This window comes from Fundulus heteroclitus, chromosome 12 (genome assembly GCF_011125445.2).
Source record: "Fundulus heteroclitus isolate FHET01 chromosome 12, MU-UCD_Fhet_4.1, whole genome shotgun sequence".
NCBI lineage: Eukaryota > Metazoa > Chordata > Actinopteri > Cyprinodontiformes > Fundulidae > Fundulus > Fundulus heteroclitus.
This window is the reverse complement of record NC_046372.1, coordinates 16,268,920-16,294,162: the sequence shown is the minus strand read 5'-3', so window position 1 is coordinate 16,294,162 and position 25,243 is coordinate 16,268,920. Positions and strand designations below refer to the sequence as shown.

The window sequence follows — 25,243 nt, the reverse complement described above, 5'->3', positions numbered from 1 at the left end:
TACTACTGTTTAATTGAAGGAAGTTTTTGGTGAACCAGGCTTTTATTTCACAGATGCAATTTGTGAGGGAGGTGGGGGGAAGAGAGGACGATGGTTGTGTGGAGAGGTAGAGCTGGGTGTCATCAGCATAGCAATGGAATTGGATGTTAAATTTGCGGAAGATATTGCCAAGGGGAAGGAGGTAGATGATGAAGAGGAGGGGCCCGAGTACAGAGCCCTGGGGCACGCCTGAGGTGAGGGGGGAGGGGGTGGATTTGAGGGTCTTCAGTTGAATGTACTGAGTGCGGTCAGAGATGATGTCATCGTTTAAGAAACGATGCGGCTCGCATGTCCACATGGGAAAATTAAACCACCGTTTTGAAGCGGATTCATTCTGGGACATGGTTCCAAAAGTGATCGTTTACAGTCTTCCAAAATGTCGGATCCATGTAGACGCGTAGCCTAAATGACGAAATACCTTTGCAGATACACCTTGTATAGTTTTAATGGTCACTTCATTTTCAAACAGTAAAATGAACTTCATTAATATTATGGTGCTACCGTGGTAGTTATTGAAACATGTCATAATTTCATCCTCGCTACATAAAAGTAATTTTATTTTTAAGTTGAATAAAATGGAGGAAAAAAATGTATAGACTGTGCCTAACTGATCTCTCTGCTGTGGTTGCTCCTCAGCATTAACTAATCCTTCACAATCTCAGATGGACATGTTGCTTTACCCTTATTGCTCGGGGACATTTCCCTAAATGTGTGCAAATATGTAAATGAGCTCATAATGTTAAGTACATTAATGTTTAAAGTAAACTTTTAATTTTACCAATAAGTTTTGGTGGAGGTGAATTTCTGCAGATTCACCACCAACTTGAATCTGACGGAACGAGCACCAAATTGTTGTAGTTTTTTTGTTTTTTGTTTTTTTTATCATTGTATATGATAGCCCTGAACAGTGTTGCAAATCATCTAAAAGCCCCAAAAGTAATTTGTCATTCACGATCATGTGGAGTGTAGTTTTTTATTAAAAAGTGCGATATGAATTGTTGCTGTAAATAAAACAGTAAATATTAAAGTGCTCCTTTTGCAGGGAAGGGCAGACATCCCCTGAGCAGTGGCAAAGGACATACGGACGCTGCTCTGGGAACGAGGTCTACCACATCCGTTTAGGCGATAGCAAGTTTTTTGGAGAGTATGATGGAAAGAGCTTCACCTACGCCTCCTTCCATGCCCACAAGAAGTTAGTAAATCCTCCACTGGCAACATTTGGAGTAACTGGTAACACCTATGGGACTGAATAACTTGGAACTGAGGTCTGTTCCGCTTTTGCCTCGCAGGTACGGGGTGTGTCTGATCGGCGTGAAGAGAGAGGACAACAAGAGCATCCTCCTGAATCCCGGACCGCGTCACATCATGGCTGCCACCGACACCTGCTACTACATCAACATCACCAAGGAGGAAAACTCTGCCTTCATCTTCAAAGAGGAGGAAAAACACGGGAAGGGTCTCACCGTCACCGGCCTGTACGACGCCCCCTCCAGGCTGCCTGTGCACAGCATCATAGCCAGCATGGGTGAGACCGAAAACCACAGACAGAACACGTATAAACTTAAATATTTAGTGGGAGGCAGGCATGGGTAACAATCTTTGCATTGGTGTCTGAGAAGTTTGGCACGTAGGAAGAGAAAATGGATGCTTTGTTTAAATTTAAACTGCATTTTGTACATTTCTGAATGGTGGCTGCCTTGTTAATGCTTTTGCATGATATTTTCACTGACTTGCTTTCCTTTACTTTATCGGCTGACTTTATTGTAATGTGCCTGTTTTTGTTTTTTGACCTGTGAAAGTTGATCAGGCCATCTCATATGGTAAGTTCATGCATGATGCATCTTTTTACACCATAAAATTTCAACAAATAAAGATTGAATTGTATTTCACTACAGTTTCAGAGAGGCCTTACTTAATGTATTTATTTCTGTGACATATTAGACTTGAGCAAAACGGATGATGTATGTGCTGTACATATGTCATGCATTTCATAGACTGAATAGATGCATTATGGTGTTGCCATTCATCATATTATGAGCAGTTATATGATGTATGTCAAGAATGTATTTTTTTATGGATAAACTACTGTGACTGCAGTTTGCATGCTTTTAATTGTAAACCAAGCTTTTGTCTGAAAGGCAAAACATTTTCTCCTCAATATGAAACCTTAAGTTCTGCAGAGTAGACAAATTACAAACGCTGAGTGTCAGAAATGTACAAATGGAGATCGGCTTTTATGTGCAAAGTGCTGTAAAAGTCTTGTGCGTCCTCTAATGTCTACGTAGTCGGCAATGCTGCTTCACTCCTCAAAAAAATTCCCCCGTGTATTTTCCAGGGACCGTAGCGATAGATCTCCAGCACCCCGATCCTCCTGAGGAAAGTGGAAAGCTAACCCTACCCACCGAGAACGGCGCCGGAAGCCGAAGGCCGAGCATTGCACCCGTGCTGGAAATTGCTGACTCCTCCGCCATTTTGCCCTGCGACCTCCTTAGCGACCAATCTGAGGACGAGACCAACCAATCAGACGAGGAGGGCTCCATGATGTCGGAGTAGGTGGCGTGGAAGTGTTTAGATGCATGAAAAAGCTCCAGCGTCTCTGAGTGGAAGAGATTTGGGGGGGTTGTTTGGTGTGGCAGTTGTACTTTGTGCTTTGAAATTGATTGATTTCACCTTTGTCCTTCTTCATCATCCCTCAGTGCCTTTAGAAGGAGAGATGGATGGGCTTTCAACAGGCTTATAATCGGTGTGTCATGATGCTGTAAAATGCAGTGATTAATATGACAGGGAGGTCAGTTCTTTTCCTCTAGTGATGCTGATGGTACTTGTCGATGTTCCTGTGCAGGATATATATATATATATATATATATATATATATATATATATATATATATATATATATATATATATATATATATATATATATATAATATTGCAGCAATTTAAAGGAAAAGAAAATTATGGTAATCTTTCTGTAGAGAGGAAATGTTGGCACGGTCTCAAATCCACCGAGGTATTTGCTGCCAATCTCAAACAGCACCCGTTAGACTGACCCCGACATCAGCAGCTCTGTTAACGCTGGACATAACATGGTCTTCTGAGTCTCTGTTACTGCAGGCACGGAGCTGGTGTTGAACTTATCTTTTTCTCCTTTAAAACTTATTTTGCGTAATGAATGCAGAGATCTCAGAGTGAGACTCAAAGTCCCACACTGCCATCAAGTGGCGGTCGAATGGTAACTGCATCTATGCTGCAGCTGGCATCTCAGCCTGGCAAAGAGGGTGCAACTGATTGGGGCAATTAAGTCGAAAACATCAAAATTAGAGGAAACAAATCAGGCTGACACTTTAGTGCAAATCAAAACAGGACAAAAATAGACAAGTTATCTTCCTACATTCCTGTTAACTGGAAAACATCAGTAAAATGATTAACGCTGCAGCAGAAGTTGATAATAGGCTGGGAAACTTAAAACTTTCTTCTGAGAGCAGTTATTTAAGTTGATAATTTATTTTCCTTTAGATACACTGAAGGTCATAAAATAATAATTATCTATGCAAGTTGAATAAAAATAGTTAACATTAAGTAAAAAGAGGCATGTGGATTTTTACAGCAAAATTACAGCAATCTTAGACTTCACTGTTGGTCAATTCATAGAAAGTGGGAATCTGTATGTAAATAATCAAGTGATCAACAAATTTACTGGGAGCATTGCAACAAGGGCAAAAATGAAACGGTTTAAAGAATAGCATATTTACATTTTTAAATTGCCCAGTCAAACTTCAGACATAGGGTGAGTCCAAATGAGAATTTATGGCAAGACTGGAATAATGAATCTCCAGAGATGATCCCCGTCCCCTCTGACGGCGTGTGGTTGCAATCACTGTAAAATGTAAAAAAAATTTGACTAACATACTAAGTACAAATGCAGAACACGGTTTTCTGGTTATTGTTAATAGAATATATCGAAGATTATGTATACTTCTCCTTTCAATATCGTTTAAATTGAAATTTAAACGATAGGACCTGTTTGTCTTATTTTGTGACTATAAAGACTGTAGAATAAATTGTGACTTGGTCCCACCTCTGCTAGTTTGTGTCATAGATTTTGCATAAAAGTTGTTGGATTTTATGTAACAAAATGTGGCACAGATAGGTTTTGGTAAATAATTGACCTGGTTGCAGTCACCCTAGGTTCTTTTCCTGAATAATATGGTGTTTCTATTGTAGACCTCAGTAGTAATAAAAAGACTCTTGAAACAGACACTATATTTTAACATATTTAATCTAAAAAGCAGAGGGATGTTTACAGCTTCAGTACTGGACTCTCATACACAACAACGTGACGGGTAGATTTCCGGACGCCAGAGAGCCCCGTTCATTCCTCACTCAGACGTTAAGTAGGACCCATTCAGGGCGTGCCACGTATGATATCAGTGTGTCTTTCATCACATTGGTGGAGAAGATCATACTATAATGCAGACATGTCCCAGCTGACACATTTTCCCCTAATAAGTCATTCCGTCCAATCTAAGCATGTCAGGCTCTGTGTCTCCAGTATGTGTTGTTTATCTGTTGTTTCCACAGTAACTGCCTTTCGCAGCCCAGCATCTGTAATCCGTAACAGTTTGGACACTTTTACAAGACCTCTGTCTTCTCTAAACCCCAGTCGGTCGAGGCAGATGACCGTTGACACTGTTTCTGGTTCTGCTTGAGGTTTTCCTCCCTGTTAAAGGGGACTTTTCCTCTCCACTGTCGCTTAATGCATGCTCAGTATGAGGGATTGCTGCAAAGCCATCAACAATGCAGAAGACTGTCCACTGTGGCTCTACGCTCTTTCAGAAGGAGTGAATGCTGCTTGTCAAGACTCGATGCAATCTGCTGGGTTTCCTTAGATAGGAAACGTTTTGACCAATCTGTCTGTATGATTTGATTGAAGATGACGTGTTATGAACTGGCACTATGTAAATAAAATTGAATTGAATTTAACCTTCTCTTTCAGCACAGATCTCCATCTCATCACCCCTAAATGTCTTTGTTTCCTCTCCATTAGTTTTGTGAAGGGCTATCCTCCAAACTCGCCCTACATCGGCAGCTCTCCAACTCTGTGCCACCTCCTGCCACAGAAAGCTCCATTTTGCTGCCTTCGCCTCGACAAGGTGAAGTTGCATGTCCAAATGTTGCCGTGGAATTTCCCCACTTTCTTTCCTTTACATTATATTACAGAAAATAAGTAACATGATTTCTCAGCTAAAAACCTGACGCCTTCCTGCTGACCTCTGTCTCCACCCAGGGCTGCACACATAATAGCTTTGAGGATGCCAAGGCCTACGGCTTCAAGAATAAGCTGATTATAGTGTCTGCAGAGATGGCAGGAAATGGGCTCTACAACTTCATAGTTCCCCTGCGAGCTTATTATCGGCCCAGAAAGGAGCTGAACCCAATAGTGCTGCTACTGGACTACCCGTAAGCATCTGATCAACCTCTGTTTCAGACATATTAGTAACTGTTTTCACCCGTTCAAAGATGCAGAACCAGTGGAAAATTCATAGTTCCAGTAGGAATAAAAGACAACAGCTAATGGTGACCAGTTTAAATTGAGGTAGACCAGCATCCATCAATCATTGTAAACATTTTTTTTTTGATTAGTCCTTCTGGGAACGTTTTCTGTCGCTTATGATACATTTGTATTACGACAGACAAATTTAACTAATTTGGAGCCAGGAAAGCTCTGGCTGCCTGCGGTTGTTGAATTTTCATAAGCAGTTTTTTTTTTTTTTTTTTGAAAATCTTGCACAATTAAATATTGATTTTGCTCATGTTTCCAGGGAAATTCAAACAAGTATTCCTGATCAGCAAGCACATTTCAGAATAGCATGATGGTCTATCTCAGGAGTTTTGTCGAGATAATTAGTTCTGGATGTTTCTTCGCATTTTCTATTTCCGACAGACCAGACAACCACTTCTTAGAGGCCATTTGCTGCTTTCCGATGGTTCACTTCATGGCTGGAACTATTGATAAGTAAGTGGTCGTATAATATGATAATCGCTTTAATTGAAACAGAAAAACAAGAGGAAATAATTCAATTGCAGCTAAAATTAAATCAATCTTAGCTATTGCATTTGTAATTACATTCAAAATGAGTAGAAACAGCCGGTAGCGAGCACCTAATGCTTTATACTTTATGCAGAGAAAATGCTGGTCCCTCTGGTACTTTCTCTGGGCGCTCCAGGGTGGGACTTTCAATAGAATATGCCGTATTATTATGTTAACAGAAATATATTTTGCTAACAGAAAAGTGTGAAATAAATTTGTACGTAATGATTTAAAATACTATAATTTATTTTATTAGTCTTTGATGATGGGTCAAATCCTTGATGTATTTTGAATCCAATACCCGGTCCATGCCTAGTATTAAAAAAAGCAGCAACTTTTCATTTTGTTTGGCACCAGCTGAATTTTAGGTTTGCATTACCTAACCAAGTCACTTTTAAAAAAAAAAAATTCAGTAAAGGGTTAGTTTGGCTGTTCGTTGTGTAGACAGGGCAGAGCATAATTCCCTCTGAATAAACAGTTTTAAAGTGGCAGCTACGTGTTTTATTCATGTTTTGGCACACATGAAAGTATGAGAGTAAAATTTCTGGTTATGTTGACCAACAGAGATCCTTGACTGAATAGTATACTCTGTTATAAGCTGTTTTATACAAGATGATGATGATAATAATAATAATAATAATAATAATAATAATAATAATAATAATAATAATAATTAAAGCCGCAAGCGGCATCGAGCGGCCCTCGCAGCCAAGCGCCGCTACGGCCTTGGCCACCGCTGGGATTTGCGCACCGCCGGCCGGCCGCCAGGATCTCGTTCATGTTGATTAGCTAAGAGGGGTAACATAGCGACTGCTAACAATAAAACATGACACTTCCTGTTGTCAGGGGGCGTGGTCTAAGTGATGTCATCATTTGACCATTGGATATTGTAGAAGACCCGATGATGATCAATCAGAAAGTTTGGTGCCTCTGTGTGTTTCTGTGTAGGAGATATAGCAGTTTTTCCTGTTGTCAGGGGGCGTGGCCTAAGTGATGTCATCATTTGAGCATTGGATATTGTAGAAGACCCGATGATGATCAATTACAGAAAGTTTGGTGCCTCTGTGTGTTTTTGTGTAGGAGATATAACAGTTTTTCCTGTTGTCAGGGGGCGTGGTCTAAGTGATGTCATCATTTGACCATTGGATATTGTAGAAGACCCGATGATGATCAATCAGAAAGTTTGGTGCCTCTGTGTGTTTCTGTGTAGGCGATATAGCAGTTTTTCCTGTTGTCAGGGGCGTGGCCTAAGTGATGTCATCATTTGACCATTGGATATTGTAGAAGACCCGATGATGATCAATCACAGAAAGTTTGGTGCCTCTGTGTGTTTCTGTGTAGGAGATATAGCAGTTTTTCCTGTTGTCAGGGGGCGTGGCCTAAGTGATGTCATCATTTGAGCATTGGATATTGTAGAAGACCTGATGATGATCAATCACAGAAAGTTTGGTGCCTTTGTGTGTTTCTGTGTAGGAGATATAGCAGTTTTTCCTGTTGTCAGGGGGCGTGGCCTAAGTGATGTCATCATTTGAGCATTGGATATTGTAGAAGACCGGATGATGATCAATCACAGAAAGTTTGGTGCCTCTGTGTGTTTCATTGTAGGAGATATAACAGTTTTTCCTGTTGTCAGGGGGCGTGGCCTAAGTGATGTCATCATTTGACCATTGGATATTGTAGAAGACCCGATGATGATCAATCAGAAAGTTTGGTGCCTCTGTGTGTTTCTGTGTAGGCGATATAGCAGTTTTTCCTGTTGTCAGGGGCGTGGCCTAAGTGATGTCATCATTTGACCATTGGATATTGTAGAAGACCCGATGATGATCAATCACAGAAAGTTTGGTGCCTCTGTGTTTTTCTGTGTAGGAGATATAACAGTTTTTCCCTGTTGTCAGGGGGCGTGGCCTAAGTGATGTCATCATTTGAGCATTGGATATTGTAGAAGACCTGATGATGATCAATCACAGAAAGTTTGGTGCCTTTGTGTGTTTCTGTGTAGGAGATATAGCAGTTTTTCCTGTTGTCAGGGGGCGTGGCCTAAGTGATGTCATCATTTGAGCATTGGATATTGTAGAAGACCGGATGATGATCAATCACAGAAAGTTTGGTGCCTCTGTGTGTTTCATTGTAGGAGATATAACAGTTTTTCCTGTTGTCAGGGGGCGTGGCCTAAGTGATGTCATCATTTGACCATTGGATATTGTAGAAGACCCGATGATGATCAATCACAGAAAGTTTGGTGCCTCTGTGTGTTTCTGTGTAGGAGATATAACAGTTTTATGTTTTGTGGCGAGTAGGTGAACTTTGACCCCTGCTAACGCCCCTTCAACATGCTCAAAAACTCACCGTTTTGATAACTTTTAATTGGCCATGCCTTATGATCAGACTGACCGAGTTTCAAGCCGCTCGCTCGAAATCCCTAGGACGAGTTCGATCAAATACCAATGCTGTAAACGTCAAAAATGAGGTCAAATTACGACTTTCAATCTAAAATGGCCGACTTCCTGTGATATTTGCACTATGACGTTATTTGTAAATTCTGAGCGTCTTGCTTAGATCTACAACTGTACAGAATTTCATTACTCTACGATGAAGTAAGTGAATAGCAAAGGGTCCTTTGAAAATTTCTAGGTGGCGCCGTTGAGGCATTTTTCTTTTGATTTTTGTGACGACCTTAAAATCCAAAATTTTTAAACAGTCTTCTTGCATCCGCCAAGTTTGGTGAGTTTTTGAAAATGGTAAGGCCCCCAAAAAGGCCCCTCTTTAGGGGGGCAGAATAATAATAATTAAAACCGCAAGCGGTGATGAGCGGCCCTCGCAGCAAAGCGCCGCTCCGGCCTTGGCCACCGCTGGGATTTGCGCACCGCCGGCCGCCCGCCACCGCAGATGCTGTCATGCATTTTGCCCGCCCGTCCACTGGGCGATTTACACGAACGTGTTCGGCAGCGCTCCCCCACGACTCACAAAAAATCTGGTGCAGATTCACCACAACGGACCGGTATAGCGCCCGCTTCACAGCAGACGCCGCACCAATCCGCCTGTCGATCTCCCGCTCCATCTTCCCCTCATTCGTGAACAAGACCCCAAGATACTTGAACTTCTCCACTAGAAGCTGGCCCTTGGGACTTTCCTTTTTTAAAAAGCTTATAGTTAGAGTGGCTCATGTTACCCTGAGCTACCTCTATAGTTATGCTGCTATAGGTTTAGGCTACTGCAGGACATCAGGGTCTATTGTTCTTCAATTTTGAATGACCCGCTACTACCATCTAATGTAGAACTTCTGTGCTTTTTTGTCTGTCTTGTTGTGTCTCTGCTCTGTCTTCTCTAACCCCAGTCAGTCGAGGCAGATGACCGTTCACACTGAGCCCGGTTCTGCTGGAGGTTTTTCCCTCCCGTTAATGGGGAGTTTTTTTTCCTGCTGTCGCTTCATGCTTGCTCAGTAGGTAGGATTGCTGCAAAGCCATGGACAATGCAGACGACTCTCCCTGTGGCTCTACGCTTCTTCAAGAGAGAATGCTACTTGTCAAGACTTTGATGCAATGAACTGGTTCCCTTATATAGGAATTTTTGTGTATAATCTGACCCAATCTGTATAATCTGATTGATTTTGACGTTGTAAAGTGCCTTGAGATGACATATTTCATGAATTGTCGCTATATAAATAACATTGAATTGCATCATCTCTTCAGACCAAATAAACTATCACATTTTTTGAGACAGTTATCTCATTTTAAAGATATAATCATCTAACAGTATTACTCTTAGCAAGTTAAAGCTCCATAATAATTTTAGACCAGGTTTTAGTTCCACTCTTTTATTATGCACATCTAGGCTACCTATAAATATAAAGTATGGTATGCCAAAAAACATTTTCAACAAAAGGCAATTTTAGTAATGGCCTTGCGATTTTATATCTAAGCATTAAAAATGATAATATTTCACCAATTTTCACAGCAAGATGGAAATAACAACTATCCAACATTTTAAGATTTTGTAAAAACTTTTTTCCTTTTTTACCTACCTTTTGAAATTAATACTTGTTTCTACTTCTCCAAAATTAAACTTCAAGAAAACTATTGTGCTGTCCTGGGGCCATATGCAGCTAGACAGCTAGGACAAAAGTTCCCCACAAAAGCTTCCTTTTCTTGCATTCTCTGAATAACCTTTGTTCCCAAATCTGGCTTTAAACATTCTTTTTGTAAAAAGACGAATATTTTTCCAAGGCAGAAGCGTGTAGAACAAATTCAACTTCAACATTAGCAGTTTCCCTAGCTTCATCGCTGAAAAGCAGCTTTTAACCGGAGCAAAATACGTCAAAGATCTTTTTTTAAGGTGAGAGCACTCACTATCTCACGTAATTCACATAGAGATCTAACAAAGTTGTGATGTCTCACTCTGATTAAATATGAACCCAAAACTTTTCTAACTGTTTTTGCCTTGGATTTCCTCTGACTAAGAATTATTATCTTATTTATGTAATGTATTCACGACATGAATTGCCTGTAAAAGCCATGGACAATAAAACATGACACTTCCTGTTGTCAGGGGGCGTGGCCTAAGTGATGTCATCATTTGACCATTGGATATTGTAGAAGACCCGATGATGATCAATCACAGAAAGTTTGGTGCCTCTGTGTGTTTCTGTGTAGGATATATAGCAGTTTTTCCTGTTGTCAGGGGGCGTGGCCTAAGTGATGTCATCATTTGTCCATTGGATATTGTAGAAGACCCGATGATGATCAATCACAGAAAGTTTGGTGCCTCTGTGTGTTTCTGTGTAGGAGATATAACAGTTTTTCCTGTTGTCAGGGGGCGTGGCCTAAGTGATGTCATCATTTGACTATTGGATATTGTAGAAGACCCGATGATGATCAATCACAGAAAGTTTGGTGCCTCTGTGTGTTTCTGTGTAGGAGATAAAACAGTTTTTCCTGTTGTCAGGGGGCGTGGCCTAAGTGATGTCATCATTTGACCATTGGATACTGTAGAAGACCCGATGATGATCAATCACAGAAAGTTTGGTGCCTCTGTGTGTTTCTGTGTAGGAGATATAGCAGTTTTTCCTGTTGTCAGGGGGCGTGGCCTAAGTGATGTCATCATTTGACTATTGGATATTGTAGAAGACCCGATGATGATCAATCACAGAAAGTTTGGTGCCTCTGTGTGTTTCTGTGTAGGAGATATAACAGTTTTTCCTATTGTCAGGGGGCGTGGCCTAAGTGATGTCATCATTTGACCATTGGATATTGTAGAAGACCCGATGATGATCAATCACAGAAAGTTTGGTGCCTCTGTGTGTTTCTGTGTAGGAGATAAAACAGTTTTATTTTTTGTGGCGAATAGGTGAACTTTGACCCCTGCTAACGCCCCTTCAAAATGCTCAAAAACTCACCGTTTTGATAACGTTTAATTGGCCATGCCTTATGATCAGACTGACCGAGTTTCAAGCCGCTCGCTCGAAATCCCTAGGAGGAGTTAGATCAAATACCAATGCTGTAAACGTCAAAAATGGTGTCAAAATCAGACATTCAGTCTAAAATGGCCGACTTCCTGTGATACTTGTACTATGACATTAATTGTAAATTCTGAGCGTCTTGGTGAGCTCTACAACTGTACCAAATCTCGTGTCTCTACGATGAAGTAAGTGAATAGCAAAGGGTCCTTTGAAAATTGCTAGGTGGCGCCGTTGAGGCATTAGATCACACCCACCAAAGTTTGTTATGGATTCCTGTTGGGGGCTAGATAAGGATGCATCCAAGTGAGTTTTAAGCAGCTCGGCCCAAAAATGTGGAATTCAGAGCCAAACGTATGGCAGCGGCGTTTGAGGTGACTTCACCACGCCGCCACGCTCCCCTGCTCCATCGAATCCACTTGGGGCTGGAATCCACAACACAACAACATGTCTTCTGTCTCTGGACACAGTTTCATATTGATTAGTTCAGAGGGGTAACATAGCGACCGTTTACAGCAAAACATGACACTTCCTGTTGTCAGGGGGCGTGGCCTAAGCATAGTCATCATTTGACCATTGGATATTGTAGAAGACCCGATGATGATCAATCACAGAAAGTTTGGTGCCTCTGTGTGTTTCTGTGTAGGAGATATAACAGTTTTATGTTTTGTGGCGAGTAGGTGAACTTTGACCCCTGCTAACGCCCCTTCAACATGCTCAAAAACTCACCGTTTTGATAACTTTTAATTGGCCATGCCTTATGATCAGACTGACCGAGTTTCAAGCCGCTCGCTCGAAATCCCTAGGAGGAGTTCGATCAAGTACCAATGCTGTAAACGTCAAAATTGAGGTCAAAATCAGACCTTCAATCTAAAATGGCCGACTTCCTGTGATATTTTCACTATGACATTAATTGTAAATTCTGAGCGTCTTGGTGAGCTCTACCACTGTACCAGATTTCATGTCTCTACGATGAAGTAAGTGAATAGCAAAGGGTCTTTTGAAAATTGCTAGGTGGCGCCGTTGAGGCATTTTTGTTTTGATTTTTGTGACGACCTTAAAATACAAAATTTTTAAACAGTCTTCTTGCATCCGCCAAGTTTGGTGAGTTTTTGAGTATGATAAAGCCCCCAAAAAGGCCCCTCTTTGGGGTGGCAGATTAATAATAATTAAAACCGCAAGCGGTGATGAGCGGCCCTCGCAGCAAAGCGCCGCTCCGGCCTTGGCCACCGCTGGGATTTGCGCACCGCCGGCCGGCCGCCACCGCAGATGCTGTCACGCATTTTGCCCGCCCGTCCACTGGGCGATTTACACGAACGTGTTCGGCAGCGCTCCCCCACGACTCACAAAAAATCTGGTGCAGATTCACCACAACGGACCGGTATAGCGCCCGCTTCACAGCAGACGCCGCACCAATCCGCCTGTCGATCTCCCGCTCCATCTTCCCCTCATTCGTGAACAAGACCCCAAGATACTTGAACTTCTCCACTAGAAGCTGGCCCTTGGGACTTTCCTTTTTTAAAAAGCTTATAGTTAGAGTGGCTCATGTTACCCTGAGCTACCTCTATAGTTATGCTGCTATAGGTTTAGGCTACTGCAGGACATCAGGGTCTATTGTTCTTCAATTTTGAATGACCCGCTACTACCATCTAATGTAGAACTTCTGTGCTTTTTTGTCTGTCTTGTTGTGTCTCTGCTCTGTCTTCTCTAACCCCAGTCAGTCGAGGCAGATGACCGTTCACACTGAGCCCGGTTCTGCTGGAGGTTTTTCCCTCCCGTTAATGGGGAGTTTTTTTTCCTGCTGTCGCTTCATGCTTGCTCAGTAGGTAGGATTGCTGCAAAGCCATGGACAATGCAGACGACTCTCCCTGTGGCTCTACGCTTCTTCAAGAGAGAATGCTACTTGTCAAGACTTTGATGCAATGAACTGGTTCCCTTATATAGGAATTTTTTGACCAATGTGTATAATCTGACCCAATCTGTACAATCTGATTGATTTTGACGTTGTAAAGTGCCTTGAGATGACATATTTCATGAATTGTCGCTATATAAATAACATTGAATTGCATCATCTCTTCAGACCAAATAAACTATCACATTTTTTGAGACAGTTATCTCATTTTAAAGATATAATCATCTAACAGTATTACTCTTAGCAAGTTAAAGCTCCATAATAATTTTAGACCAGGTTTTAGTTCCACTCTTTTATTATGCACATCTAGGCTACCTATAAATATAAAGTATGGCATGCCAAAAAACATTTTCAACAAAAGGCAATTTTAGTAATGGCCTTGCGATTTTATATCTAAGCATTAAAAATGATAATATTTCACCAATTTTCACAGCAAGATGGAAATAACGACTATCCAACATTTTAAGATTTTGTAAAAACTTTTTTCCTTTTTTACCTACCTTTTGAAATTAATACTTGTTTCTACTTCTCCAAAATTAAACTTCAAGAAAACTATTGTGCTGTCCTGGGGCCATATGCAGCTAGACAGCTAGGACAAAAGTTCCCCACAAAAGCTTCCTTTTCTTGCATTCTCTGAATAACCTTTGTTCCCAAATCTGGCTTTAAACATTCTTTTTGTAAAAAGACGAATATTTTTCCAAGGCAGAAGCGTGTAGAACAAATTCAACTTCAACATTAGCAGTTTCCCTAGCTTCATCGCTGAAAAGCAGCTTTTAACCGGAGCAAAATACGTCAAAGATCTTTTTTTAAGGTGAGAGCACTCACTATCTCACGTAATTCACATAGAGATCTAACAAAGTTGTGATGTCTCACTCTGATTAAATATGAACCCAAAACTTTTCTAACTGTTTTTGCCTTGGATTTCCTCTGACTAAGAATTATTATCTTATTTATGTAATGTATTCACGACATGAATTCCTTGCTGTCTTAACAAAAGGCAGAACAACTATAATGTTACTTTCTATAATTATTACAGGCTCTGCTGAGATGTCAAATTCTGGAGAATGCTTAGACACCCTGACACACAAATATGGATTAACTTCATTTCATGTGCACTCGTGAACTTGTTTTAGTTGATTTAGTTTTCTTGATGTACTGTAGAGCATGATGAGGTCTGTTGTGGTATTGTGTGCACTGGATTGAGGGGACAGTTGGTGTTGTCTGTCAAACCCAATCTTCTTAAGCTGCAAATTCAGTAAAGTTACCATATATATATATATATATATATATATATATATATATATATATATATATATATATATATATATATATATATATATATATATATATAAAACGGTTGCAGTTACAGCTCAAACGTCGTAACAACACTTCTAAATCTGAGTCTGACGCACAATTTCAAATACAAACACGAAGCAGTTTGATTTTTGTCCGATGACGAGCGAGCGAGCGAGAGAGAGAGAACTGGTAAAGCAGCACATAGTAACAATAAAGATGAGCGCCATAAAGATGTTATTAATCAGGGAAATCTTTCTGATTGTTTCACAGCGGTTACCTGCAGCGGGTAAACACGCCCACGACAACACACTTAGGCTCCCCGCAGCCCGTTTCTATCGGAATATGCGCCAAAACTGCCTCTTTAAAATGAACTGCACGGTTCAGTCTGCGCCTGTCTGAATTGCAATGTGAAGTTTTACACATCTATGCGTGAGCATAATCAAAAATTCCCCCCAGGAGCAGCGTTTTTTTTTTTCCCCAGGACCCGCGGTAACGACAGCGGTGTTCTTACGATGGAGTATTAGGGCCACACATGAAGAGAAAAAATAATTTTGCCATGACGAGATTAAACTGGTGCAGATCAGTTGATGCAGCGATGCATTTGGCCACCGGAGGCAGTGGCGACCCACCAGCTTAAAATCTATGTATTGACATCTTAAAAATGGTCTTATAGCTTAAAAGATCATCCTGTTTTGGTTGGTTTTGTAGCCGAATAGAAGAGATGTTCTCAAAGCATTAAATAAGCCTTTTGACTTTTAAAAATGTTGTCCTTTTAAGGTAATTTTAAGTTACTTTTTATTAAATTTATCAATATCCTATGGAAGTCTGGACATATGGCAGCGGCGTTTCAGGTGACTTTGCCACGCCACTACGCCGCCCTGCTCCATCGAATCCAGTTGATTTTGTAGCCGAATAGAAGAGATGTTCTCAAAGCATCAAATAAGCCTTTTGACTTTTAAAAATGTTGTCCTTTTAAGGTAATTTTAAGTTACTTTTTAATAAATTTGTCAATACCCTATGGAAGTGTGGACATATGGCAGCGGCGTTTCAGGTGACTTCGCCACGCCACCATGCCGCACTGCTACATGGAATCCAGTTGGGCCTGGAATCCACAACACAGCAACATGTCTGTGGACACAGTTTCATGTTGATTAGCTCAGAGGGGTAACATAGCGACTGCTAACAATAAAACATGACACTTCCTGTTGTCAGGGGGCATGGCCTAAGTGATGTCATCATTTGACCATTGGATATTGTAGAAGACCCGATGATGATCAATCACAGAAAGTTTGGTGCCTCTGTGTGTTTCTGTGTAGGAGAAATAGCAGTTTTTCCTGTTGTCAGGGGGCGTGGCCTAAGTGATGTCATCATTTGACCATTGAATATTGTAGAAGACCCGATGATGATCAATCACAGAAAGTTTGGTGCCTCTGTGTGTTTCTGTGTAGGAGATATAGCAGTTTTTCCTGTTGTTAGGGGGCGTGGCCTAAGTGATGTCATCATTTGTCCATTGGATATTGTAGAAGACCCGATGATGATCAATCACAGAAAGTTTGGTGCCTCTGTGTGTTTCTGTTTAGGAGATATAACAGTTTTTCCTGTTGTCAGGGGGCGTGGCCTAAGTGATGTCATCATTTGACTATTGGATATTGTAGAAGACCCGATGATGATCAATCACAGAAAGTTTGGTGCCTCTGTGTGTTTCTGTGTAGGAGATAAAACAGTTTTTCCTGTTGTCAGGGGGCGTGGCCTAAGTGATGTCATCATTTGACCATTGGATACTGTAGAAGACCCGATGATGATCAATCACAGAAAGTTTGGTGCCTCTGTGTGTTTCTGTGTAGGAGATATAACAGTTTTCTGTTTTGTGGCGAGTAGGTGAACTTTGACCCCTGCTAACGCCCCTTCAACATGCTCAAAAACTCACCGTTTTGATAACTTTTAATTGGCCATGCCTTATGATCAGACTGACCGAGTTTCAAGCCGCTCGCTCGAAATCCCTAGGACGAGTTCGATCAAATACCAATGCTGTAAACGTCAAAAATGAGGTAAAATTACGACCTTCAATCTAAAATGGCCGACTTCCTGTGATATTTGCACTATGACGTTAATTGTAAATTCTGAGCGTCTTGCTTAGATCTACAACTGTACAAAATTTCATTACTCTACGATGAAGTAAGTGAATAGCAAAGGGTCCTTTGAAAATTTCTAGGTGGCGCCGTTGAGGCATTTTTCTTTAGAGTTTTGTGACGACCTTAAAATACAAAATTTTTAAACAGTCACCATGCATCTGCAAAGTTTGGTGAGTTTTTGAATATGATAAAGCCCCCAAAAAGGCCCCTCTTTAGGGGGGCAGAATAAAAATAATAATAATAATAATAATTAAAACCGCAAGCGGTGATGAGCGGCCCTCGCAGCAAAGCGCCGCTCCGGCCTTGGCCACCGCTGGGATTTGCGCACCGCCGGCCGCCCGCCACCGCAGATGCTGTCACGCATTTTGCCCGCCCGTCCACTGGGCGATTTACACGAACGTGTTCGGCAGCGCTCCCCCACGACTCACAAAAAATCTGGTGCAGATTCACCACAACGGACCGGTATAGCGCCCGCTTCACAGCAGACGCCGCACCAATCCGCCTGTCGATCTCCCGCTCCATCTTCCCCTCATTCGTGAACAAGACCCCAAGATACTTGAACTTCTCCACTAGAAGCTGGCCCTTGGGACTTTCCTTTTTTAAAAAGCTTATAGTTAGAGTGGCTCATGTTACCCTGAGCTACCTCTATAGTTATGCTGCTATAGGTTTAGGCTACTGCAGGACATCAGGGTCTATTGTTCTTCAATTTTGAATGACTGTTGTAATTTCAGCTTTTAACTTTTTGATTTTTCTTTTTTCTTCATAGTAGGCACACCTGGTCTGGCGTTCTGTTAGCTGTGGCTTCATCCAGGGAAGACAGATCACCCGCTACTACCATCTAATGTAGAACTTCTGTGCTTTTTTTGTCTCTCTTGTTGTGTCTCTGCTCTGTCTTCTGTAACCCCCAGTCTGTCGAGGCAGATGACCGTTCATACTGAGCCCGGTTCTGCTGGAGGTTTTTCCTTCCCGTTAATGGGGAGTTTTTTTTCCTGCTGTCGCTTCATGCTTGCTCAGTAGGTAGGATTGCTGCAAAGCCATGGACAATGCAGACGACTCTCCCTGTGGCTCTACGCTTCTTCAAGAGAGAATGCTACTTGTCAAGACTTTGATGCAATGAACTGGTTCCCTTATATAGGAATTTTTTGACCAATGTGTATAATCTGACCCAATCTGTATAATCTGATTGATTTTGACGTTGTAAAGTGCCTTGAGATGACATATTTCATGAATTGTCGCTATATAAATAACATTGAATTGCATCATCTCTTCAGACCAAATAAACTATCACATTTTTTGAGACAGTTATCTCATTTTAAAGATATAATCATCTAACAGTATTACTCTTAGCAAGTTAAAGCTCCATAATAATTTTAGACCAGGTTTTAGTTCCACTCTTTTATTATGCACATCTAGGCTACCTATAAATATAAAGTATGGCATGCCAAAAAACATTTTCAACAAAAGGCAATTTTAGTAATGGCCTTGCGATTTTATATCTAAGCATTAAAAATGATAATATTTCACCAATTTTCACAGCAAGATGGAAATAACAACTATCCAACATTTTAAGATTTTGTAAAAACTTTTTTCCTTTTTTACCTACCTTTTGAAATTAATACTTGTTTCTACTTCTCCAAAATTAAACTTCAAGAAAACTATTGTGCTGTCCTGGGGCCATATGCAGCTAGGACAAAAGTTCCCCACAAAAGCTTCCTTTTCTTGCATTCTCTGAATAACCTTTGTTCCCAAATCTGGCTTTAAACATTCTTTTTGTAAAAAGACGAATATTTTTCCAAGGCAGAAGCGTGTAGAACAAATTCAACTTCAACATTAGCAGTTTCCCTAGCTTCATCGCTGAAAAGCAGATTTTAACCGGAGCAAAATACGTCAAAGATCTTTTTTTAAGGTGAGAGCACTCACTATCTCACGTAATTCACATAGAGATCTAACAAAGTTGTGATGTCTCACTCTGATTAAATATGAACCCAAACTTTTCTAACTGTTTTTGCCTTGGATTTCCTCTAAGAATTATTATCTTATTTATGTAATGTATTCACGACATGAATTCCTTGCTGTCTTAACAAAAGGCAGAACAACTATAATGTTACTTTCTATAATTATTACAGGCTCTGCTGAGATGTCAAATTCTGGAGAATGCTTAGACACCCTGACACACAAATATGGATTAACTTCATTTCATGTGCACTCGTGAACTTGTTTTAGTTGATTTAGTTTTCTTGATGTACTGTAGAGCGTGATGAGGTCTGTTGTGGTATTGTGTGCACTGGATTGAGGGGACAGTTGGTGTTGTTTGTCAAACCCAATCTTCTTAAGCTGCAAATTCAGTAAAGTTACCAGATAAATATATATATATATATATATATATATATATATATATATATATATATATATATATATATATATAAAAAACGGTTGCAGTTACAGCTCAAACGTCGTAACAACACTTCTAAATCTGAGTCTGACGCACAATTTCAAATACAAACACGAAGCAGTTTGATTTTTGTCCGATGACGAGCGAGCGAGCGAGAGAGAGAGAACTGGTAAAGCAGCACATAGTAACAATAAAGATGAGCGCCATAAAGATGTTATTAATCAGGGAAATCTTTCTGATTGTTTCACAGCGGTTACCTGCAGCGGGTAAACACGCCCACGACAACACACTTAGGCTCCCCGCAGCCCGTTTCTATCGGAATATGCGCCAAAACTGCCTCTTTAAAATGAACTGCACGGTTCAGTCTGCGCCTGTCTGAATTGCAATGTGAAGTTTTACACATCTATGCGTGAGCATAATCAAAAATTCCCCCCAGGAGCAGCGTTTTTTTTTCCCCCAGGACCCGCGGTAACGACAGCGGTGTTCTTACGATGGAGTATTAGGGCCACACATGAAGAGAAAAAATAATTTTGCCATGACGAGATTAAACTGGTGCAGATCAGTTGATGCAGCGATGCATTTGGCCACCGGAGGCAGTGGCGACCCACCAGCTTAAAATCTATGTATTGACATCTTAAAAATGGTCTTATAGCTTAAAAGATCATCCTGTTTTGGTTGGTTTTGTAGCCGAATAGAAGAGATGTTCTCAAAGCATTAAATAAGCCTTTTGACTTTTAAAAATGTTGTCCTTTTAAAGGTAATTTTAAGTTACTTTTTATTAAATTTATCAATATCCTATGGAAGTCTGGACATATGGCAGCGGCGTTTCAGGTGACTTTGCCACGCCACTACGCCGCCCTGCTCCATCGAATCCAGTTGATTTTGTAGCCGAATAGAAGAGATGTTCTCAAAGCATCAAATAAGCCTTTTGACTTTTAAAAATGTTGTCCTTTTAAGGTAATTTTAAGTTACTTTTTAATAAATTTGTCAATACCCTATGGAAGTCTGGACATATGGCAGCGGCGTTTCAGGTGACTTCGCCACGCCACCATGCCGCACTGCTACATGGAATCCAGTTGGGCCTGGAATCCACAACACAGCAACATGTCTGTGGACACAGTTTCATGTTGATTAGCTCAGAGGGGTAACATAGCGACTGCTAACAATAAAACATGACACTTCCTGTTGTCAGGGGGCGTGGCCTAAGTGATGTCATCATTTGACCATTGGATATTGTAGAAGACCCGATGATGATCAATCACAGAAAGTTTGGTGCCTCTGTGTGTTTCTGTGTAGGAGATATAGCAGTTTTTCCTGTTGTCAGGGGGCGTGGCCTAAGTGATGTCATCATTTGACCATTGGATATTGTAGAAGACCCGATGATGATCAATCACAGAAAGTTTGGTGCCTCTGTGTGTTTCTGTGTAGGAGATATAGCAGTTTTTTCCTGTTGTCAGGGGGCGTGGCCTAAGTGATGTCATCATTTGACCATTGGATGTTGTAGAAGACCCAATGATGATCAATCACAGAAAGTTTGGTGCCTCTGTGTGTTTCTGTGTAGGAGATATAGCAGTTTTTCCTGTTGTCAGGGGGCGTGGCCTAAGTGATGTCATCATTTGTCCATTGGATATTGTAGAAGACCCGATGATGATCAATCACAGAAAGTTTGGTGCCTCTGTGTGTTTCTGTGTAGGAGATATAAGTTTTTCCTGTTGTCAGGGGGCGTGGCCTAAGTGATGTCATCATTTGACTATTGGATATTGTAGAAGACCCGATGATGATCAATCAAGTTTGGTGCCTCTGTGTGTTTCTGTGTAGGAGATAAAACAGTTTTTCCTGTTGTCAGGGGGCGTGGCCTAAGTGATGTCATCATTTGACCATTGGATACTGTAGAAGACCCGATGATGATCAATCACAGAAAGTTTGGTGCCTCTGTGTGTTTCTGTGTAGGAGATATAACAGTTTTTCCTATTGTCAGGGGGCGTGGCCTAAGTGATGTCATCATTTGACCATTGGATATTGTAAAAGACCCGATGATGATCAATTACAGAAAGTTTGGTGCCTCTGTGTGTTTCTGTGTAGGAGATATAACAGTTTTCTGTTTTGTGGCGAGTAGGTGAACTTTGACCCCTGCTAACGCCCCTTCAACATGCTCAAAAACTCACCGTTTTGATAACTTTTAATTGGCCATGCCTGATGATCAGACTGACCGAGTTTCAAGCCGCTCGCTCGAAATCCCTAGGACGAGTTCGATCAAATACCAATGCTGTAAACATCAAAAATGAGGTAAAATTACGACCTTCAATCTAAAATGGCCGACTTCCTGTGATACTTGCACTATGACGTTAATTGTAAATTCTGAGCGTCTTGCTTAGATCTACAACTGTACAAAATTTCATTAATCTACGATGAAGTAAGTGAATAGCAAAGGGTCCTTTGAAAATTTCTAGGTGGCGCCGTTGAGGCATTTTTCTTTAGATTTTTGTGACGACCTTAAAATACAAAATTTTTAAACAGTCACCATGCATCTGCAAAGTTTGGTGAGTTTTTGAATATGATAAAGCCCCCAAAAAGGCCCCTCTTTAGGGGGGCAGAATAAAAATAATAATAATAAGAAACAACACAGAAACAATAGGCCTTCGCAGCGCTTCGCTGCTCGGGCCTAATAATTAAAACCGCAAGCGGTGATGAGCGGCCCTCGCAGCAAAGCGCCGCTCCGGCCTTGGCCACCGCTGGGATTTGCGCACCGCCGGCCGCCCGCCACCGCAGATGCTGTCACGCATTTTGCCCGCCCGTCCACTGGGCGATTTACACGAACGTGTTCGGCAGCGCTCCCCCACGACTCACAAAAAATCTGGTGCAGATTCACCACAACGGACCGGTATAGCGCCCGCTTCACAGCAGACGCCGCACCAATCCGCCTGTCGATCTCCCGCTCCATCTTCCCCTCATTCGTGAACAAGACCCCAAGATACTTGAACTTCTCCACTAGAAGCTGGCCCTTGGGACTTTCCTTTTTTAAAAAGCTTATAGTTAGAGTGGCTCATGTTACCCTGAGCTACCTCTATAGTTATGCTGCTATAGGTTTAGGCTACTGCAGGACATCAGGGTCTATTGTTCTTCAATTTTGAATGACCCGCTACTACCATCTAATGTAGAACTTCTGTGCTTTTTTGTCTGTCTTGTTGTGTCTCTGCTCTGTCTTCTGTAACCCCCAGTCTGTCGAGGCAGATGACCGTTCATACTGAGCCCGGTTCTGCTGGAGGTTTTTCCTTCCCGTTAATGGGGAGTTTTTTTTCCTGCTGTCGCTTCATGCTTGCTCAGTAGGTAGGATTGCTGCAAAGCCATGGACAATGCAGACGACTCTCCCTGTGGCTCTACGCTTCTTCAAGAGAGAATGCTACTTGTCAAGACTTTGATGCAATGAACTGGTTCCCTTATATAGGAATTTTTTGACCAATGTGTATAATCTGACCCAATCTGTACAATCTGATTGATTTTGACGTTGTAAAGTGCCTTGAGATGACATATTTCATGAATTGTCGCTATATAAATAACATTGAATTGCATCATCTCTTCAGACCAAATAAACTATCACATTTTTTGAGACAGTTATCTCATTTTAAAGATATAATCATCTAACGGTATTACTCTTAGCAAGTTAAAGCTCCATAATAATTTTAGACCAGGTTTTAGTTCCACTCTTTTATTATGCACATCTAGGCTACCTATAAATATAAAGTATGGCATGCCAAAAAACATTTTCAACAAAAGGCAATTTTAGTAATGGCCTTGCGATTTTATATCTAAGCATTAAAAATGATAATATTTCACCAATTTTCACAGCAAGATGGAAATAACGACTATCCAACATTTTAAGATTTTGTAAAAACTTTTTTCCTTTTTTACCTACCTTTTGAAATTAATACTTGTTTCTACTTCTCCAAAATTAAACTTCAAGAAAACTATTGTGCTGTCCTGGGGCCATATGCAGCTAGACAGCTAGGACAAAAGTTCCCCACAAAAGCTTCCTTTTCTTGCATTCTCTGAATAACCTTTGTTCCCAAATCTGGCTTTAAACATTCTTTTTGTAAAAAGACGAATATTTTTCCAAGGCAGAAGCGTGTAGAACAAATTCAACTTCAACATTAGCAGTTTCCCTAGCTTCATCGCTGAAAAGCAGCTTTTAACCGGAGCAAAATACGTCAAAGATCTTTTTTTAAGGTGAGAGCACTCACTATCTCACGTAATTCACATCATAAGAAACAACAACATCAGCTACCATAACTATGCAGACGACACACAGCTCTACATCACCATGTCACCAGGTGACTATGAACCAGTTCAAGCACTGAGTAAATGCCTAGAAGAAATCAATACGTGGATGTGCCAAAATTTTCTTCAGTTGAATAAAAACGAAACAGAAGTAATAATATTTGGACCAATAGAGGAGAGATCAAAAGTTAACACACAGCTTCAGTCGCTTCAGCTAGGAACCACTGATCAGGCCCGAAATCTTGGAGTCGTAATGGTCTCAGACCTGAACCTCCAAAAGCATCTAAAGAAAGTTACAAGGTCAGCTTTCTATCACCTGAAAAACATTTCCAGGATTAAAGGACTAATGTCTCAGCAGGATCTGGAAAAACTAATCCATGCATTTATATTTGCAACGGTGCAACGGTGTTTTCACAGGCCTGCCTAAAAAGTGGATCAGACAGCTGCAGCTGATCCAGAACGCTCCTGCCCGCGTCCTCACTAAGACTAAGAAAGTACAGCACATCACCCCAGTTCTAAAGTCCTTACACTGGCTCCCTGTATCTCAGAGAATAGACTTTAAAAACTTCTGTTCGTCTATAAATCCCTGAATGGCTTAGCACCTAAATACATCAGACTTGTTATCAGTGTATTAACCATCCAGACCATTACGGTCTTATGGCTCTAGCCTACTCTGCATACCTAGAACCAGAACTAAACAAGGAGAAGCAGCATTTAGTTCCTATGCTCCACTGATCTGGAACAAACTTCCAGAAAATTGTAAAAGTGCGGAAAGCCTGAGTTCTTTTAAATCAAGATTAAAAACACATTTGTTTAGGATTGCCTTCAACTGTTCTAGTTAACTGAATCACCACTTTTTGGTTCTTTTTTCTATCTACATTTTATTCCTACTTGCTTTTATTCTGTTTTATTTTGCTATATTTTAATCATGTAAAGCACTTTGCATTGTCTTTGTACTGAATTGTGCTATATAAATAAATTTGCCTTGCCTTGCCTTACTGAACAAGACAACTTGGTTTGTGGTTTATTTGTGGTCTCTTTCTGCCACCTGGTGGACAGGTTTGAGCAAATAATGCTGTCAAAAGATTAAAAATATATGGTTTGATGTGACTTCCCCACGTCACCACGCCGCCCTGCTCCATGGAATCCACTTGGGGCTGGAATCCACAACACACCAATATGTCTTCTGTCTCTTGACACAGTTTCATGTTGATTAGCTCAGAGGGGTAACATAGCGACTGCTTACAACAAAACATGACACTTCCTGTTGTCAGGGGGCGTGGCCTAAGCAATGTCATCATTTGACCATTGGATATTAAAGAAGACCTAGTGGTGATCAACTACTGAAAGTTTGGTGGCTCTGTGAGTTTTTGTGTATGAAATATAACAGTTTTGTGTTTCATGGCGAGTAGGTGAACTTTGACCCCTGCCAACGCCCCTTCAGCAAGCTCAAAAACTCACCGTTTTGATAACTTTTAATTGGCCATGCCTTATGATCAGACTGACCGAGTTTCAAGCCGCTCACTCAAAATCTCTAGGAGGAGTTCGATCAAATACCAATGCTGTAACTGTCAAAATTGAGGTCAAAATCAGACCTTCAATCTAAAATGGCCGACTTCCTGTGATTTTTGCACTATGACATTAATTGTAAATT

The 25,243-nt window shown here is 40.9% G+C and overlaps 1 protein-coding gene across 21 annotated transcripts in view; it reads left to right on the top strand.

The window, feature by feature from the left end:
* Positions 1-25,243, top strand: part of si:dkey-21e5.1 (potassium channel subfamily T member 1) — a 136,494-nt gene that overhangs the window by 91,383 nt on the left and 19,868 nt on the right. For 15 of the 21 annotated variants that reach the window (XM_036144071.1, XM_036144081.1, XM_036144080.1 and 12 more), the window contains 7 exons: positions 1,082-1,231; positions 1,329-1,564; positions 1,839-1,859; positions 2,375-2,588; positions 5,087-5,192; positions 5,327-5,499; positions 5,984-6,055. In XM_036144071.1, coding sequence (XP_035999964.1) covers positions 1,082-1,231; positions 1,329-1,564; positions 1,839-1,859; positions 2,375-2,588; positions 5,087-5,192; positions 5,327-5,499; positions 5,984-6,055 — 972 coding nt within the window. The remainder of the gene's footprint in view (positions 1-1,081; positions 1,232-1,328; positions 1,565-1,838; positions 1,860-2,374; positions 2,589-5,086; positions 5,193-5,326; positions 5,500-5,983; positions 6,056-25,243) is intronic. The other 6 variants (XM_036144069.1, XM_036144090.1, XM_036144087.1 and 3 more) reach the window with 1 other exon arrangement.